This window comes from Pogoniulus pusillus, chromosome 12, assembly GCF_015220805.1.
Source record: "Pogoniulus pusillus isolate bPogPus1 chromosome 12, bPogPus1.pri, whole genome shotgun sequence".
Taxonomy (NCBI): domain Eukaryota; kingdom Metazoa; phylum Chordata; class Aves; order Piciformes; family Lybiidae; genus Pogoniulus; species Pogoniulus pusillus.
In genome coordinates this window covers 885,141-901,787 of record NC_087275.1, presented here as the reverse complement: position 1 = coordinate 901,787, position 16,647 = coordinate 885,141, and the positions used below count along the sequence as shown (strand labels likewise).

At 47.3% G+C, this 16,647-nt stretch overlaps 1 protein-coding gene across 6 annotated transcripts in view; it reads right to left on the bottom strand.

The window, feature by feature from the left end:
* The window catches only part of LOC135180060 (ephrin type-A receptor 6-like), a 552,362-nt gene that overhangs the window by 118,831 nt on the left and 416,884 nt on the right, over positions 1–16,647 (bottom strand). For all 6 annotated transcript variants that reach the window (XM_064152220.1, XM_064152215.1, XM_064152216.1 and 3 more), the window contains 2 exons: positions 10,362–10,470; positions 1,635–1,705 (listed from right to left, as the gene is read on the bottom strand). In XM_064152220.1, coding sequence (XP_064008290.1) covers positions 1,635–1,705; positions 10,362–10,470 — 180 coding nt within the window. Of the gene's footprint in view, positions 1–1,634; positions 1,706–10,361; positions 10,471–16,647 lie in introns of those variants that run through there.

The window sequence follows — 16,647 nt, the reverse complement described above, 5'->3', positions numbered from 1 at the left end:
AACCCAAACAAAACAAACAACCACAAACACAAAACAAACCAACCAAACAAAATGACATAAACCCCCAAACAAACAAAAAAAAAATGTCCTTTCAATAAATAAAAACTTCCAATAGCTACTCTAATGTAAACCAATGAGTAAGGTAATTTAAACTAAGTAGTTAAACTATTAACCTAATATAGTGCCCATAAGAGACTGGCAGGATTTTCTATCACTGTACTGATCACTGAGTAAGAACAGCAGAGAAGGCAACTCATTCCTCTTTTTATTTCTTGGGTGGCTGGAAGTGTAGCTCACAAATACCAGACAGAACTGAGTGGAAACAAGGCACATAGTCAGCAGGAGAGGAGTTTTGTGGCAGAAATTCAATATGGTCCAGATCAGTTGAGAATTCAGACATATCCAGTTGGTGTCCACTGACCAGCAGTGGCACCCAGGGATCAGTACTGGGCCCAGTTCTATTTAACATCTTTGTTGATGACCTGGATGAGTGGATCGAGTCTACCATTAGTGAATTCACAGATGACAGCAATTTGGGGGGGAGCATCAATCTGCCAGAAGGTAGGAAGACACTTCAGAGAGACCTGGACAGACTGGGCTGCTGGGCTGAGGCCAGTGGTATGAGGTTTAAGAAGGCTGAGTGCAGAGTCCTACACTTTGGCCAGGACGATCCCATGTAGTGCTACAAACTGGGAAACGAGCGCCTGGAGAGCAACCTGGCAGAAAGCAGTGACCTGGGACTGCTGGTTGAAAACCAGCTGAACATGAGCCAGCAGTGTGCCCAGGTGGCACGGAAGACCAGTGGCATCTTGGCTTGTATCAAGAACAGTGTGGTCAGCAGGACTAGGGATGTAATTCTGCCCCTGTACATGGCACTGGTGGGACATCACCCTGAATACCATGTGTAGTTCTGTGCCCCTCACTTCAGGAAAGATATTGAGGTGCTGGAGTGGGTCCAGAGGAGAGCAGCAAGGCTGGTGAAGGGACTGGAGGGAAAGTCTTATAAGGAGAGGCTGAGGGAGCTGGGGGTGTTTAGCATGGAGAAGAGGAGACTCAGGGGGGACCTTATGACACTCTACAGGTACCTGAGGGGAAGTTGTAGTAAGGTGGGGGTTGGGCTCTTTTCCCAGGCTACTCATGACAAGATGAGAAAGCAGGGTCTGAAGATGCACTGGGGGAGGTTTAGGTTGGAAGTTAGGAAAGACCTCGTCAGGGAAAGGGTAGACACTGGAATGGACTGCCCAGGGAGGTGGTGGAGATTCTGTCCTTGGAGGTGTTTAAGGAAAGGCTGGGTGTGGTCTAGTTGATGTGGTGGAGCCAGGCCATAGGCTGGACTTGATGATCCCAGAGGTCTATTCCAGCCTCAATAATTCAGTGATTTTGTGATATATCATCATTTTGTGAAAAATGGATGAATTAATAGAATACCAAAAATCATGTTAGGTAGAGTGAATTCAGTAAAATTGATCAAGAAGACATATAAATAAAAACAAACACCCTTGATGGTGCAGATAATAAGGAACTATTAAAATGGTTAAAATAAAACATTAAGGGCAAAAACTGTGCAGAAAATAATGAACATTCTTAATTTTAAAAAATATATAGCTGATGTAACACTGCGCTGAACTACTTACAATGTCCATTTTGCAAGTGAGCCCTTCTTTCCTCTTCAGATTTCATTTTGGCCTTTAGGTACCACTGGCACCTTTAAAGAAAGACAACTGAGTTTTTAATACAAGTACTTGTCATGCATACATGTTTCATCTTCACTTATATGAAAGCAAAAATCTTTTATTTGTAATATTTAGTTATGACTCTAAAGAGAGAAATACACACTAAGGACTACAAAGAGATTAGATACAACTGAAAACATATCATGGTTCAATGATTAGTATGAAAATGACTACTGTGGCTCAAGCTCAATGCATCACTTTATTTCAGAGCTGGACTCCTCCAAAGAATCCTGATACGTTAATAAAATATTGCTTCCCTGTGTTCTTTTTTGTATACATTACTTTGTGCTGATTTAATCTTCCCCTATTTAACTTGGGTATCCAGTTCTTCAAAAGAGCTCACATTTCTTTTCATAATGATTTCTATGACTTCACCATGTTTATTGAAAAAAGAAAATGTTTTTTCACATCAATATTTTTCTTCTGAGCAGCTCTGTACAGTCTGAGCCAGACACTGACTCTTTTTTTTTAAAGACAGTAGTTGTCATGTAGGATAAACAACCTGCAGCCTGCTATACAATATGATCATAGAATCAACCAGGTTGGAAGAGACCTCCAAGCTCAGCCAGCCCAACCTAGCACCCAAGCTCTATGGTGTTAGCTTTGAATCATTTGGGTAACTTTTAGCCACATGTTGATAATTCTCTTTTAAATCAGTAGTTTTAGTCTTCTAATGTTTTTTTCAATTATTCATAGAATCATAGAAGCAGCCATATTGGAAGGGAGCTCCAAGCTCAGCCAGTCCAACCTAGCACCCAGCCCTGGGCAACCAACCAGACCATGGCACTAAGTGCCCCAGCCAGGCTTGGCTTCAACACCTCCAGGCACAGCCACTCCACCACCTCCCTGGGCAGCCCATTCCAATGCCAATCACTCTCTCTGATAACAACTTCCTCCTAACATCCAGCCTGAACCTGCCCTGGCACAGCTTGAGGCTGTGTCCCCTTGTTTTGTCCTTGGGTGCCTGGCAGAAGAGCCCAACCCCACCTGGCTACAGCCTTCCTGCAGGTAGTTGCAGACAGCAATGAGGTCTGCCCTGAGCCTCCTCTTCTGCAGGCTGCACACCCCCAGCTTCCTCAGCCTCTCCTCACAGGGCTCTGCTACAGGCCCCTCCCCAGCTTTGTTGCCCTTCTCTGGACACCTTCCAGCACCTCAACATCTCTCTTGAATTGAGGAGCCCAGAACTGGAAACAGGACTTGCCATGGTCTAGCCTTGAGCTCTGTGGTAAAGGGTTGGACTTGATGATCTATGAGGTCTCTTCCAACCTTGGTGATACTGTGATACTGTGATACTGTGACTCAAGGTGTGGCCTGAGCAGTGCAGAGTACAGGGGGCAGAACAACCTCCCTTGTGCTGCTGGCCACACTGCTCCTGATTGTCCTGGGTTAGGGTGGATCCCTCCCCCGTGTGCTAGTTTGAAGCAAGCTGGAATGTTTTGGTAAAAGAACTAGATAACAGGCAGTGAAATGAAAACAATTGATGTCAACTTCTCTCACAGTCTCGCTGAGAACTCTGGGAAGAAGAAAGACTTTTTCTCCATTTTTTTTTCTCTCTTGCTTTTGCCTTAGACCTGGTCACATCTCATTAACCCTGCTCCTACTAACCTTGCTCCCTAACCTCTTGGCTGCACCTCTTTTCTTCCTGAGAACTGGGGTAAGGTTGAGAGGGCCGGGGGGAGGTGTTGGGGTGGTTTGAGAGCCCCTCCTGGGGACTCAGGTTTCTGGGAGGGGAGTTGTGCTTTTGTATTGTTTATCCTTTGTATATTTCTGTATATAATTGTATATAACTGTATATATTGTAAATAGCTGCTTGTAAATTCTGCTAGCTGTAAATAAATTGCTTCATCTATATTCCCAGAGGCCGTCTGAGTTAGCTGGGGCAAATACAAAGTGTGGGAGGGGCGGGGTAACCCCCAAACCATCACACCCCGGTAGAATAAACTCACCACAACAAAGTATTTTTTTGAAAGTCAGGGAAAGATGAAACTGTATTTCTTATAGTTTAAGAATTATAGTATAAAGAGAATTAAACTACTAGAGAAAAAACATAATAACCTTAAGGAGGATGGGGAAGGGGTCAAGTGCAAAAGCAGCAGCAGCCAGAACAGCAGAAGGGGAAGATAGCAGACAGGTGCAGCTCAAGCAGCAGAAGCCAACAAGGGGGAAGAACAAGCTGTGCTTCTAGGCATAAAGCTCTTGATGCTCCAATGAAATTATAGTAACTTATCCATTGTTGCCATTGCATGATCTATCCCTGGAATGTTCACCTCTCCCCTATGTCTGAGCTAGAAAATCAGCTCAAACAGCCACACTTATCCAGGCCAGGATGCCATTGGCTCTCCTGCCCACCTGGGCACACTGCTGCCTCATCTTCAGCTCCTCTCTCCCAGCACTCCCAGGTCCCTCTCTGCCTGGCTGCTCTCAGCCACTCTGGCCCCAGCCTGCTTGGGGTTGTTATGGCCAAAGTGCAGAACCCTGCACTTGGTCTTGTTCAATCTCATCCCATTGGCCTCTGCCCACCCATCCAGCCTGGCCAGGTCTCTCTGCGGGTACCTCCAACATCTCCACACCTGCTCCTAACTTGGTGTGATCTGCAAACTTACTGCTGCTGGACTCAATCCCCTGGTCCAGATCATCAATAAAGATATTGAACAGGACTGTGCCTAGCACTGAACCCTGGGGCACACCACTAGTGCCAGCCGCCAGCTGGATGTGGCACCATTCACCACCACTCTCTGGTCTTGGCCCTCCAGCCAGTTCTTGACCCATATCAGAATGGATCCAAGCCATGAGCTGCCAGCTTGGCCAGGAGCTTGTTGTGGCAGACAGTGTCAAAGGCTTTGCTGCAGTCCAGGTAGACTCCATCCACAGCCTGCCCCACATTCACCAGGATGCATGCATGAGAACTCTATAACTGTAAATCCTTGACAAATCACAGAACACTCAGGGGATGTTGGCAGATCGTTAGCAGTGTTGCCTATTGATGCAAGGCTATCTTGCAGCAAACTGCCACTGGGCAAGCTTTCAGGTTCCCTCTAAAGAAGCCTCTCCTAGCCTGAGCACTGCTGCCGCAGGACTGTTAATGCTGATTTAGAGTCACACGGTAGGAGCAGCTGTTACAGTCAGGAAGAAACAATATATTTGCTCTTAGTCTTAGAGATTTTTCTTGCTCACTTTGGGTTCCCAAAAGAAGTAGAGGGAAATGTTTTGGTCTAAGGGTAAGGCTAAGGACTTTTGGTGCACTGATACCAGTGGAAAACAGCAGCGCAAATGGACATGTGCAAACGGACATGTGCTTTGATGTATAGACATAGTGCCAAGGTCTAGTTGATTGGCTAGGGCTGGGTGATAGGTTGGGCCCAGTCCTGTTCAATATCTTTATTGATGATCTGGACCAGGGGATTGAGTCCAGCAGCAGTATGTTTGCAGATCACACCAAGTTAGGAGCAGGTGTGGAAATGTTGGAGAGTAGGAGAGCCCTGAAGAGGGACCTGGCCAGGCTGGATGGGTGGGCAGAGGCCAATGGGATGAGACTGAACAAGGCCAAGGGCAGGGTTCTACACTTTGGCCACAACAACCCCAAGCAGCACTACTGGCTGGGGCCAGAGTGGCTGGGAGCAGCCAGGCAGAGAGGGAGCTGGGGGTGCTGGGAGACAGTAGCTGAACGTGAGGCAGCAGTGCCCAGGTGGGCAGCAGAGCCAATGGCATCCTGGGCTGGCTCAGGAGCAGTGTGGGCAGCAGGACAAGGGAGGTTCTTCTGCCCCTGTACTCAGCACTGCTCAGGCCACACCTTGAGTGCTGTGTCCAGTTCTGGGCTCCTCAGTTCAAGAGAGATGTTGAGGTACTGGAAGGTGTCCCGAGAAGGGTAATGAAGCTGGTGAGGGGCCTGGAGCACAGCCCTGTGAGGAGAGGCTGAGGGAGCTGGGGGTGTGCAGCCTGCAGCAGAGGAGGCTCAGGGCAGACCTCATTGCTGTCTACAACCACCTGAAGGGAGGCTGTAGCCAGGTGAGGCTGATCTCTTCTGCCAGGCACCCAAGGACAAAACAAGGGGACACAGCCTCAAGCTGTGCCAGGGCACGTTCAGGCTGGATGTTAGGAGGAAGTTGTTGGCAGAGAGTGTGATTGGCATTGGAATGGGCTGCCCAGGGCGGTGGTGGAGTGGCTGTGCCTGGAGGTGTTGAAGCCAAGCCTGGCTGGGGCACTTAGTGCCATGGTCTGGTTGCTTGGCCAAGGCTGGGTGCTAGGTTGGGCTGGCTGAGCTTGGAGGTCTCTTCCAACCTCGTTGATTCTATGATTCTAGTGGGAGGTGACCCTGCCTATGGCAGGGGGTTGGAAGTAGATGATCTTTGAGGTCCATTCCAACCTAATCCATTCTATGATTAAGTTCCAAGGACAGCCTGGAGAAAATGACTGACCTGTTTGTGTTAATAATGACAGTGGACACATGAGAATTATCTCATTACAGTGGTTCATTTAAACTGAAACAGAGTAGGAACACTCCCAGATTTATTGATTACTGCAGAGTGATGATGAATACCTCTTTCTGGAGGGCAGAAGTTTCTGAAGCTACCAGAGTTATGTATCCTTATGCAGGGAAACAACAACTAGCAGATTCTCAGCTTCTGTGGAAATGGTACATTTGTACATCAATAGCTGGGACCACTAAACATGCCAGTACCATTTTTAGGACCTGAGGAACTGGTCTGCAGGTGCCAACTTTCAAGCACTTTGAAAAGAAGCTCTTAAGTGTGCAAGGGAGCACTCAAAGGAAAAAGGCTTTAACCCTGACCTATCCTCCTAAGTATGTATGTGGCCCCAAAGTTTGGGTAAGAAGAGAGTGAGTAATCACCCACAGAGCAGTCTTCTAGCTCCCCATTCCCTGTTAAGTGTTGGCTACGGAACAATCAGAGAGGAATACTTTCTGTAATGATGAGAATAAATGAGACTGAGCTTCAACATCGCATTTCCTGGCATTCAGCCCAGACTCCTGTCCTGCTGCACATCCTGCACCTTCAAGTCTCTGCTGCTTTCACTTTCCTATGTGCAACTGACAGCTGTGCTTCTGCTTGGTGCATAATCACTCAGCAATGTGCAGAGGCAAGTGCACATTTAACCCAGCCTCTCCACTATCAATAGACTCATCAGCAGCTGTATGACTCAACAGCTCATCACATTCTTAATTCCAAACAGTGAAGCAGAGCACATCTGTAGGGCACCAGTCCCATTTTTCATACAGAAATTTGCCTCCAGTCCTACAGTAAATTGAGTATTTATTAAATGTTCTCTTGCTTCATCTTCTGTGGAATACATTCTTATCACTGCACTTAAGCAGCACTTCAAAATGACTCAATATCTTATATAATTGGACTGGTGCCATTGAGTAAGATGGTTTAGGTTGGAAGAGACATCAAGGATCATCCAGTTCCAACCCCCTGCCATAGGCAGGGACACCTCCCACAAGAACAGGTTGCTCAAGGTCTCATCCAAAGTGGCCTTGAACACCACTAGGGAAGGAGCAGCCACAACCTCCCTGGGCAACCTGTGCCAGTGTCTCACCACCCTCACTGCAAAGAATCCTTTTCTGACATCTAGTTTCAATCTCCCCTCTGCCAGTTTAAACCCATTTCCTCTTGTCCTGTCACTACAAGACCTTGTCAGCAGTCCCTCCTCAGCCCTCCTGTAGGTCCCCTTCAGATACTGGAAGACCACTCCAAGGTCTCCTCAAAGCCTTCTCTTCTCCAGGCTGCACAGCCCCAACTCTCTCAAGCCTGTCCTCAGAGCAGAGCTGCTGCAGCCCTCTCAGCATCTTCATAGTCCTCCTCTGGACTGGCTCCAACACTTCCATGTCCTTCTTGTGCTGGGGGCTCCAGAACTGCCCCCAGGACTGCAGGTGGGGTGTGAGGAGAGCAGAGCCAAGGGGCAGAATCCCCTCCCTTGCCCTGTGCCCACACTGCTCTTGCTGCAGCCCAGCACAGGGTTGTGTCTGGGCTGCACTCCCACTGCAGGCTCCTGTTGAGCTTTTCATCAGCCCAGCCCCCCAGATGTTAGAAAGCTAAGAGAATCTCTAACATTTTTTACATTAGCAATCAGAAGGAATAAGCACAGAAGGAGACTCATTTTCATGTTTTTTTTTCACTCCTGAGCTCTGTGATTTTTCTTTTCTAAAGGAAATATTTGAGTTATATTTTAAAATTCTAAGTACAAATTCCACACATCATTTTCTCCAGAAATGTTTTTCATATAATCCCCCTTTCTTCTGAAAGACATTACTGTTTCTCAGTGTTTGCAGTAATCAGATGGCTATTTGCTTATTTTCCATGATTGTCTAAAGTCAAAGTGTGCTCCAGTGTTAACTGTTCTCATTGACTTCATCAGAATGTTAGATTTACTTGACTTTATTATTTAGCAGAGAGCTCATTATTTCACACAGTGGTAGCTATGGTATTGCTGTATTTGGTCATCTTTTCTCTATGTGAAACACAGGCACTAATTCAGGACAGTAATAGTGCAGAATCCTATCCCATCTCTTCATTGTTTTTTGTCCCCAAGACAGGTGAAAAGGATATTCCACAGAGAATCCTCATCACATAGAGTGTCTTCCAACAGCTGTTTTATGTGTCTGAAAAGGGGAGAGGGGAAAAGGGCAGAGGGGCTACAGAGGCCACAGAAATATCTTACAGAATGTGGTGTAGGAGCTATGAGCCTGATTCCTTTGCTCAAAGGCCTGTATCTCTACAGAGTATCAGTCAAGTTTTAGCCTTTCTTGATCAAAGGCAGCATGAGGACATATTTTTGTCCTTTCAAATCTTGCTGTGCTTCCTTTTGGAAGCAGGTGAAGTCCTGAGTCATAGAGGAAACACTTGGAGGCTCAGTAAAAATGGAAAGAAGGCATCATGGAAGCAGCTAAGGACATAGCAGAGCTTCAGAAGAGAACTGGTGTTCCAACATCGTTGTGCATTTCCTAGCACCTCCAATTAGAATTTGTAAGTCATCTTAAAACCTTCACTGTGCAACTGAGAATGGCATCTGGCCACTTATGTCAAAATGCATAATGCCATTATTTATTATTATCAGGAGCAGTGTGGCCAGCAGGATAAGGGAGGTTTATTCTGCCCCTGTGCTCAGCACTGCCCCAGCCACACCTTGAGTGCTGTGTCCAGTTCTTGTGGGAGAATTCTCCCACTAGCAGGACATGAGCTGGTAAACATGAGAACCCATGCTGGGAGGTGTCCTTGAGCCCGTTTCTGGCTCAGGAGGCTAAGCTGTGAACAGTGAGCAACCCACACACACCTGCAGGGGGCTGACCCGGCCAGCCCCTTGGGGTGGACACTGCAGGTTGTTCTGATACAGGGCAACCTATCTGTACCTTACACATAACTCTGAACCAATTTGTACTGTCCACTTGTGCCAGCCCCAAACTAATCGTGCACGCCTCTTCTAAAGGAGTATATAAGCAATTGCACTGCCTTAATAGAACGTACTGCGTTGCTTGACTGGTCAGCACCCCGATCTCACCTCCACCAGCTTCCTGCAGACTGCAAGTTCTGTCATTTCAAGAGAGATGTTGAGACACTGGAAGGTGTTCAGAGAAGGGCATCAATGTTGGTGAGGGGCCTGGAGCAGAGTTCTGTGAGGAGAGGCTGAGGGAGCTGGGGGTGTGCAGCCTGCAGAAGAGGAGGCTCAGGGCAGAGCTCATTGCTGTCTACAACCACCTGAAGGGAGGCTGTAGCCAGGTGGGGCTGATCTCTTCTGCCAGGCACCCAAGGACAAAACAAGGGGACACAGTCTCAAGCTGTGCCAGGGCACGTTCAGGCCGGATGTTAGGAGGAAGTTGTTGGCAGAGAGAGTGATTGGCATTGGAATGGGCTGCCCAGGGAGGTGGTGGAGTGGCTGTGCCTGGAGGTGTTGAAGCCAAGCCTGGCTGGGGCACTTAGTGCCATGATCTGGTTGATTGGCCAGGGTTGGGTGCTAGGTTGGGCTGGCTGAGCTTGGAGCTCTCTTCCAACCTGGTAGATTCTGTGATTCTGTGATCACAGACAGTAGAAACATTGTAGTATTTTAGAACAAAGTTTTTCTTCATATAACTTCATTATTTAATTCCTGTAGTTTATCTTAGCAGATGCAGAAACATGCACAGAAAATACCTGCAGAATTCTGTATGGTTTTTCCTACAAATCTAAAATATTTCAAATGTACTCAAGATTGTACACTTAAGCACTTTTAGCAAGCAATGTCCACGTCAAGACATCCGAATCCTGAGGTTACACTCTCCAGTGCTTTCACTGTAAAGTTAGGAGATGTTGTAAAAACTACTGTGCTTTTTTTGGTTTGGTTTGGTTTGTTTTCTCACCTCAGAGCTTTGTGGTTGCAGCTATATTGTACTTTTCCATAGCCAAACTATTTCCTGATTTCACGTAAGTACTTAGTTCCCCAAACAGTGTTTTTTGTTGCCTTTTTTTAATGAAAACACTCTCAGTAGAAGTGTGAGTATGAACAGTGCTGAACAAGGAGGACATTCACCTCGCTTCATCTAACACTTATTTTATCACTGAAAAAGTGGTTTAGTCTGCACCAGTACTCTTAAGTTTTGGATACCTCTGACCCTGGGAACAGTGATGTGTCAATTACCTCCCAGTGATTAGGAAGAACAAAGTGAGAATGACCAGAAGAGTGAATCCACCAACAGCAGCAGTTGCAATTACAAGAATCTGTCCCTGCTCCGCAGCCATATCTGAAGCTGAAAGAGAAGCACAAACAAACAAACAAACAAAAAGAGGTTAAACCTCCATTACACAAGATTCTTGCAGAAGAGGTGATAACATTTCTTGGGTCAAATGTTGCCATCATCCAACCTTGCCTTGAACTGCCCCATGGTCGTCGACTCCACCACCTCCCCGGGCAGCCCATTCCAGTGTCCAATGACTCTCTCAGGGAAGAACTTTCTCCTCACCTCGAGCCGAAATTTCCCCTGGCGCAGCCTGAGGCTGTGTCCTCTTGTTCTGGAGCTGGCCACCTGAGAGAAGAGAGCAACCTCCTCCTGGCCACAACCACCCTTCAGGTAGTTGTAGACAGCAATAAGGTCACCCCTGAGCCTCCTCTTCTCCAGGCTAAACAACCCCAGCTCCCTCAGCCTCTCCTCGTAGGGCTGTGCTCAAGGCCTCTCCCCAGCCTCGTCGCCCTTCTCTGGACACGCTCAAGCATCTCAGTGTCCTTCCTAAACTGGGGGGCCCAGAACTGAACACAGCACTCAAGGTGAGGTCTAACCAGTGCAGAGTACAGGGGCAGAATGACCTCCCTGCTCCTGCTGGCCACACCATTCCTGATGCAGGCCAGGATGCCACTGGCTCTCTTGGCCACCTGGGCACACTGCTGGCTCATGTTCAGGTGGGTATCAATCCGTACCCCCAGATCCCTCTCTGTCTGGCTGCTCTCAGCCACTCCGACTCCAGCCTGTATCTCTGCATGGGGTTGCTGTGGCCAAAGTGCAGCACCCTGCACTTGAAGCTATTGAATGCCATCCCATTGGCCTCTGCCCATCTGTCCAGGCGGTCAAGGTCCTGCTGCAGAGCCCTTCTGCCCTCCAGCTCAGTCACATCTGCCCCCAGCTTAGTGTCATCTGCAAACTTGCTGATGACTGACTCCATGCCCTCATCCAGATCATCAATGAAGATGTTAAAGAGGATGGGGCCCAGCACAGATCCCTGAGGGACACCACTAGTGACTGGCCACCAGCTGGATGTGGCACCATTCACCACCACTCTCTGGGCTCGGCCCTCCAGCCAGTTCCTAACCCAGCACAGAGTGTTGCCATCCAAGCCATGGGCTGACAGCTTAGCCAGCAGTTTGCTGTGGGGGACAGTGTCAAAGGCCTTGCTGAAGTCCAGATAGACCACATCCACAGGCCTCCCCACAGCCACCAAGTGGGTCACCTGATCATAGAAGGAGATCAGGTTAGAAAGGCAGGATCTGCCCTTCCTAAGCCCATGCTGGCTGGACCTGAGCTCTTTGCCATCCCTCAGGTGCGCAGTTATTGGCCCCAAGAGAACCTGCTCCATCAGTTTCCCTGGCACTGAGGTCAGGCTGACAGGTCTGTAGTTCCCAGGTTCCTCCATCCCACCCTTCTTGTGGATGGGGACCACGTTGGCAGTTTCCAGTCTCCTGGGACCTCTCTGGTGAGCCAGGGCTGCTGGAAAATGATGGAGAGCAGCTTGGCCAGCTCAGCTGCCAGCTCTCTCAGCACCCTGGGATGGATCCCATCTGGTCCCATGGACTTGTGGGTGTCCAGGTGGCTCAGCAGGTCCTGAACTAATTCCTCATGAATTTCCAGGGGAACACACTGCTCCCCGACCCCATCCCCCAGTTCAAGAGGCCACTTGCCTCCTCCTCCTCCCTCCTTACTGTTGAAAACTGAGGCGAAGAAGGCATTCAGGACCTCTGCCTTTGCTTCATCATCAGTTATAGTGTTCCCCTCCTGGTCCAGTCAGGAGTGGAGGCTCTTCTGGCCCTTCCTTTTAGCGTTGATAAATTTATAAAAGTGTTTTTTGTTAACTTTCATGGAAGTGGCCAGCCTAAGTTCTAGCTGAGCCTTAGCCTCTCTAATTTTTCTCCTACATAGTCTGGCTACCTCCTTAAACACATCAGGAGAAGCCTTCCCCTCCTTCCAGAGGCAATACACCCTCTTTTTCTCCCCCACTTCCTTCAGGAGCTCTTTGCTCATCCAGGCTGGTCGCCTTCCCCACCAGCTCATCTTTCAGCACATGGGAACTGCCAGCTCCTGTGCCTTCAGGAGCTCCTGTTTAAAGTATGTCCAACCATCCTGGACCCCTTTGTTCCCAAGGGCTGCTGCCCAGGGGACATTGGAAATAAGTTCCTTGAGCAAATTGAAGTTTGCCCTCCTAAAGTCCAAGGTGTAGGTTTTGTTGCAGTGCCTCCCTACCTCCCTGTATATTGAAAACTCCACTAACTCGTGATCACTACACCCCAGGCAGCCTCCCACTGTCACATCTCCTACCAGCCCTTCTCTGTTGGACAGCAGCAGGTCAAGCTGAGCTTGACCCCTAGTAGGCTCACTTAACAGCTGGGTCATGAAGCTGTCCTCCATGCACTCTAGAAATCTCCTGGACTGCCTCCTCTCTGCTGAATTAAGTTCCCAGCAGATATCTGGCAGGTTAAAGTCACCCACAAGGACAAGATCTGAAGATCTTGAGACAGCCTCCAACTGTTTGTAAAATATCTCATCTGTTTCCTCATCTTGGTTGGGTGGTCTATAACAGACTCCATCCAGGATGTCAGATTTATTAGTCCTCCCTCTGATCTTAATCCACAAGGTCTCTACCCCTTCATCCCTCACTTCAAGCTCAATGGCATGGAGTGACTCCCTAATATACAGGGCCACCCCTCCTCCTCTTCTCCCTTGCCTATCTCTCCTGAAAAGGTTATATCCCTCCAGTATAACAGCCCAGTCATGCCTGTCGTCCCACCAAGTTTCTGAAATGGCAACTACATCGTAGTCACCCTGGTGGAGCAGGACTTCCAATTCCTCCTGCTTGTTACCCAAGCTGTGTGCATTGGTGTAGATGCACTTCAGCTGGGCTCTCGATTCCCCAATTGTCCCTAGTTTCCTTCCCACTCTCTCCTTCTCAGAGAGAGTAATTGCCTCACCCACCCCCTTCAGACCTAGTTTAAACCATTGGCCCTTGTCCTATTGCTACATGCCCTCCTAAATGGTCCTTCCCCAGCCCTCTCATAGGTTCCATTCAGGTACTGAAATGTAGTTAGAAGGGCTGCCTTTTCTCCAGACTGAACAGCCCCAAGTCTCTCAGTCTGCTTCCATAACAGGTGCTTCAGCCCTCTGATCAGCTTTGTGGCTCTCCACTGGACCTGCTCTGTCAAGTCCATGTCCTTGTGTTGAGGGCCCCATAGCTGGGTTGACTAGTCCAGCTGAGGTCTCATCAAAGCCAAGAGACAGAATCACCTCACTTGATCTGCTTCCTTTGATACAGCACAGGATGTGATTTGCCTTCCATGCTACAAGTGTGCATTGTTGGCTCATGTCCAGCTTCTTGTCTACTGGCCCCTCCCAGTCCTTTTCTGCAGGTCTGCTCTGGAATTGAGGATTGCCCCAATCTACATGCTGGACATTACACTTTGCCTTACTGAACCTCATGAGGTTCAACAAGGCAATAATGTTCACTTGTCTTAGAATCATAGAATCATAGAATGGTTTGAGTTGGAAGGGACCTCCAAAGGTCATCGAGTTCAGCCTCCCTGAAGTGAGTAGGGACCTCCTCCATTAGATGGGCTACTCCTTCAGAAGAGGACATAGGTTCCCACTCTCTGCTTCCAGTCAAGGTGAGGACTCTGACACATCAGTACACCTGGATGTTGACAGATTTCTGCAGCAAGTGGTCCTGTTCACATTGTGCCAAGTCTACCACTGGGCCTACTGCTGCAGGAGCTCAAGTCCTGAGCTCACAAGTGCCAGATGTACCAAAAGATGTACCTGCTGCCTCACTGGAGTGGTAACAGGATAACAGGTTCAACCAACAGCCTGACTTCAAGCCCAGGTAGTCAGGATCTGAGTCTCTGACCTACTCTTCTCCACCCACTCCAGAGGAAGAGGAGCAGACTCTGCATTGGCTCTGCTGAATCTGAGGGTCCAGAGATGTGGGCTGTGACGGTCATTAGCAGCCTCTGCAATGACCAACCACTTGTTTGGAGCTCACTGCAGGCCCTAGAAAGGCTTCCTTAAGAGAAGGACCTGTTGATAGTGCTACAGAGGTGCTGCTTTTCTTGTAATGAAAAAAAAAACCAGATTATTTCAGTCTAAAACTTTCATCCTGCATCACTAGCAAAGCTTCAACACTTCACTCTTCATGCAGAGTTTGACACCATCCATTCTGGGAGTTTCAGTCAAGATGCACAATGTTAGAGATCTTGATGCTCATCAAGGACATTAAATGCAAGGTGCTGGTAAAGTGAAAAACCATAATCCATGTTGTAACTATGGTGAAGGAGAGAAGATGCTTGCAGGCTTTTAAAATGTGGAGTTAGCATTATTAGACACTTGCAGTGTACTAAAGTTCACATATAGCAAGATTGTGGAGTTTTTCTTTAGCTCTGTTTAGCTTTATCTTGCATCTAATTCAGAACTTCTCTCCATCCAACTGCCACAGTGAAGTTAGCAGCAGTGCTATGTATGTAAGAGATTAAACCGAGAAGAAGCTCACTTGATGTGTAGCCTGACACACACTTCTGTAGGAGAGCTGTTGCACGTATAAAAAGGGCTCATGATTTGCAACAGTGCAATTGAAAAAGAAATATACTTATGCCTTGTATTTTTCTATATTTTTTTTTGGTAGCACATTAAGGAGTTAGAGAAGGTCCCCTGTAGCCATCTGGTCTTCAGACACTGTATTAATTTATTCTGTATACTATTAAATCCTAACATTGGCAAACTGCCTACTTATAGTCCAATTTTTCCTCACTGTCCAAGTACTCCATGAGCAGAAAAAAGAATTAGGTCATTTTTTTTCAGCACCTCCTGTCTTATGATTCCAAGTTTTATTTTTTTGTACTCAATTACTGTTTTGGTAGGGCATAAATCCTGCCAGGTTGGATTAACCCCTGCTCTCCTACTGTTGCAGGTCCAGGAAGTTGAGTAGATGAGCAAACAATAACGGTTTGTCCCTGGCAAAGCCTTGAGGGCTAGGGCCTTAGCACCACATGTCAGGTGTCTGGTGCTGCCCCTCAATGTGCCTACATGGTCACAGGAGGCATGAAGCTTTGAGTTCATCGGCTAGAACAATGATACCAGTGCCTACTGGCCAGCTTCATCTTCAAAATGAAGTATTTAATGGCAGGGGGGAGGGGATGTGTGATTTAGAAACAGCCTTTCTGCCTTTCTACACTGAGCTGTTCTGCACTGACCCTCCGCTGGCAGCAGCACCCCATTCATGTCTCCTTAACTGGGAAGCACAGTGCCCACGCGTCTGCAGCTCGCACCAGCAGCTCAGCAGCAGCAGCAGCTCCATTCTCCTCTCCTTCCTTCTGCCCGAAATATTTTGTATTTTACCTCAGGATCATTATTGTGAGTTTTGGAAGCATCTTTGTACAGGAAACTTACTCAGGGACCAAAGCATCATGAGTACATCTGCTGGAGTTAATGGTAAGGCTCCATAAGCACAGTTAGAATTTCCCTGTTTTCACGTTCCTATTTTCCGAGATCTGATTGTTTAAACTGTTTAATTCTGTGCAACTACTTCCTGTCGACTGAAAGTCCAAAGAATCTCAGGGAATTTTCCTGAATCTTGGAATATTAATAATAAATGTTAAGATTCATACATAAAGTAATATCCATAACTGACTATTAATTTCCACAACAGTTACACTTGAACATTTTCACCACATGATCTTTACAAGATTCTCACTGTCCATTTCCATAAGAAATATAACACTGTTCTGAAAGGAGAATAAATAATTCTATTCAATGTTCTCTGAAAATGGTAGTAAATGCAGAAAATCAAATAGCATTTAGATTTCTCAGGAAAATGAATTTTTGTCATTTTGATTTTGTAAGCTTCCAAACTGAACATTAGCAAAATACTCAGCTTTCAAGCTTAGGGAAATCACCTGCGCTTCTGACCAGGTGGCTCATCAGGCTGTATTCTCTCCCTCTGCCATTGACAAAGCCTGATACCGTGAACATGTTACTGCCCAAAGACTTGTACAATGCTGTCTGTGAGAAAAACCTGTGTCTTCTAAATAATGTTCGTGAGTGGTTTAGAAATAGCATTATAAAGTGCCTTTGCAATGGTAACAAAATAACTAAAAATAATTAGTAGGTAATAGGACAAGAAAGAGAAGAGAGCTGTCATTGGGCCTTCCAGCCCTTTTATACCAAATACAGAACATC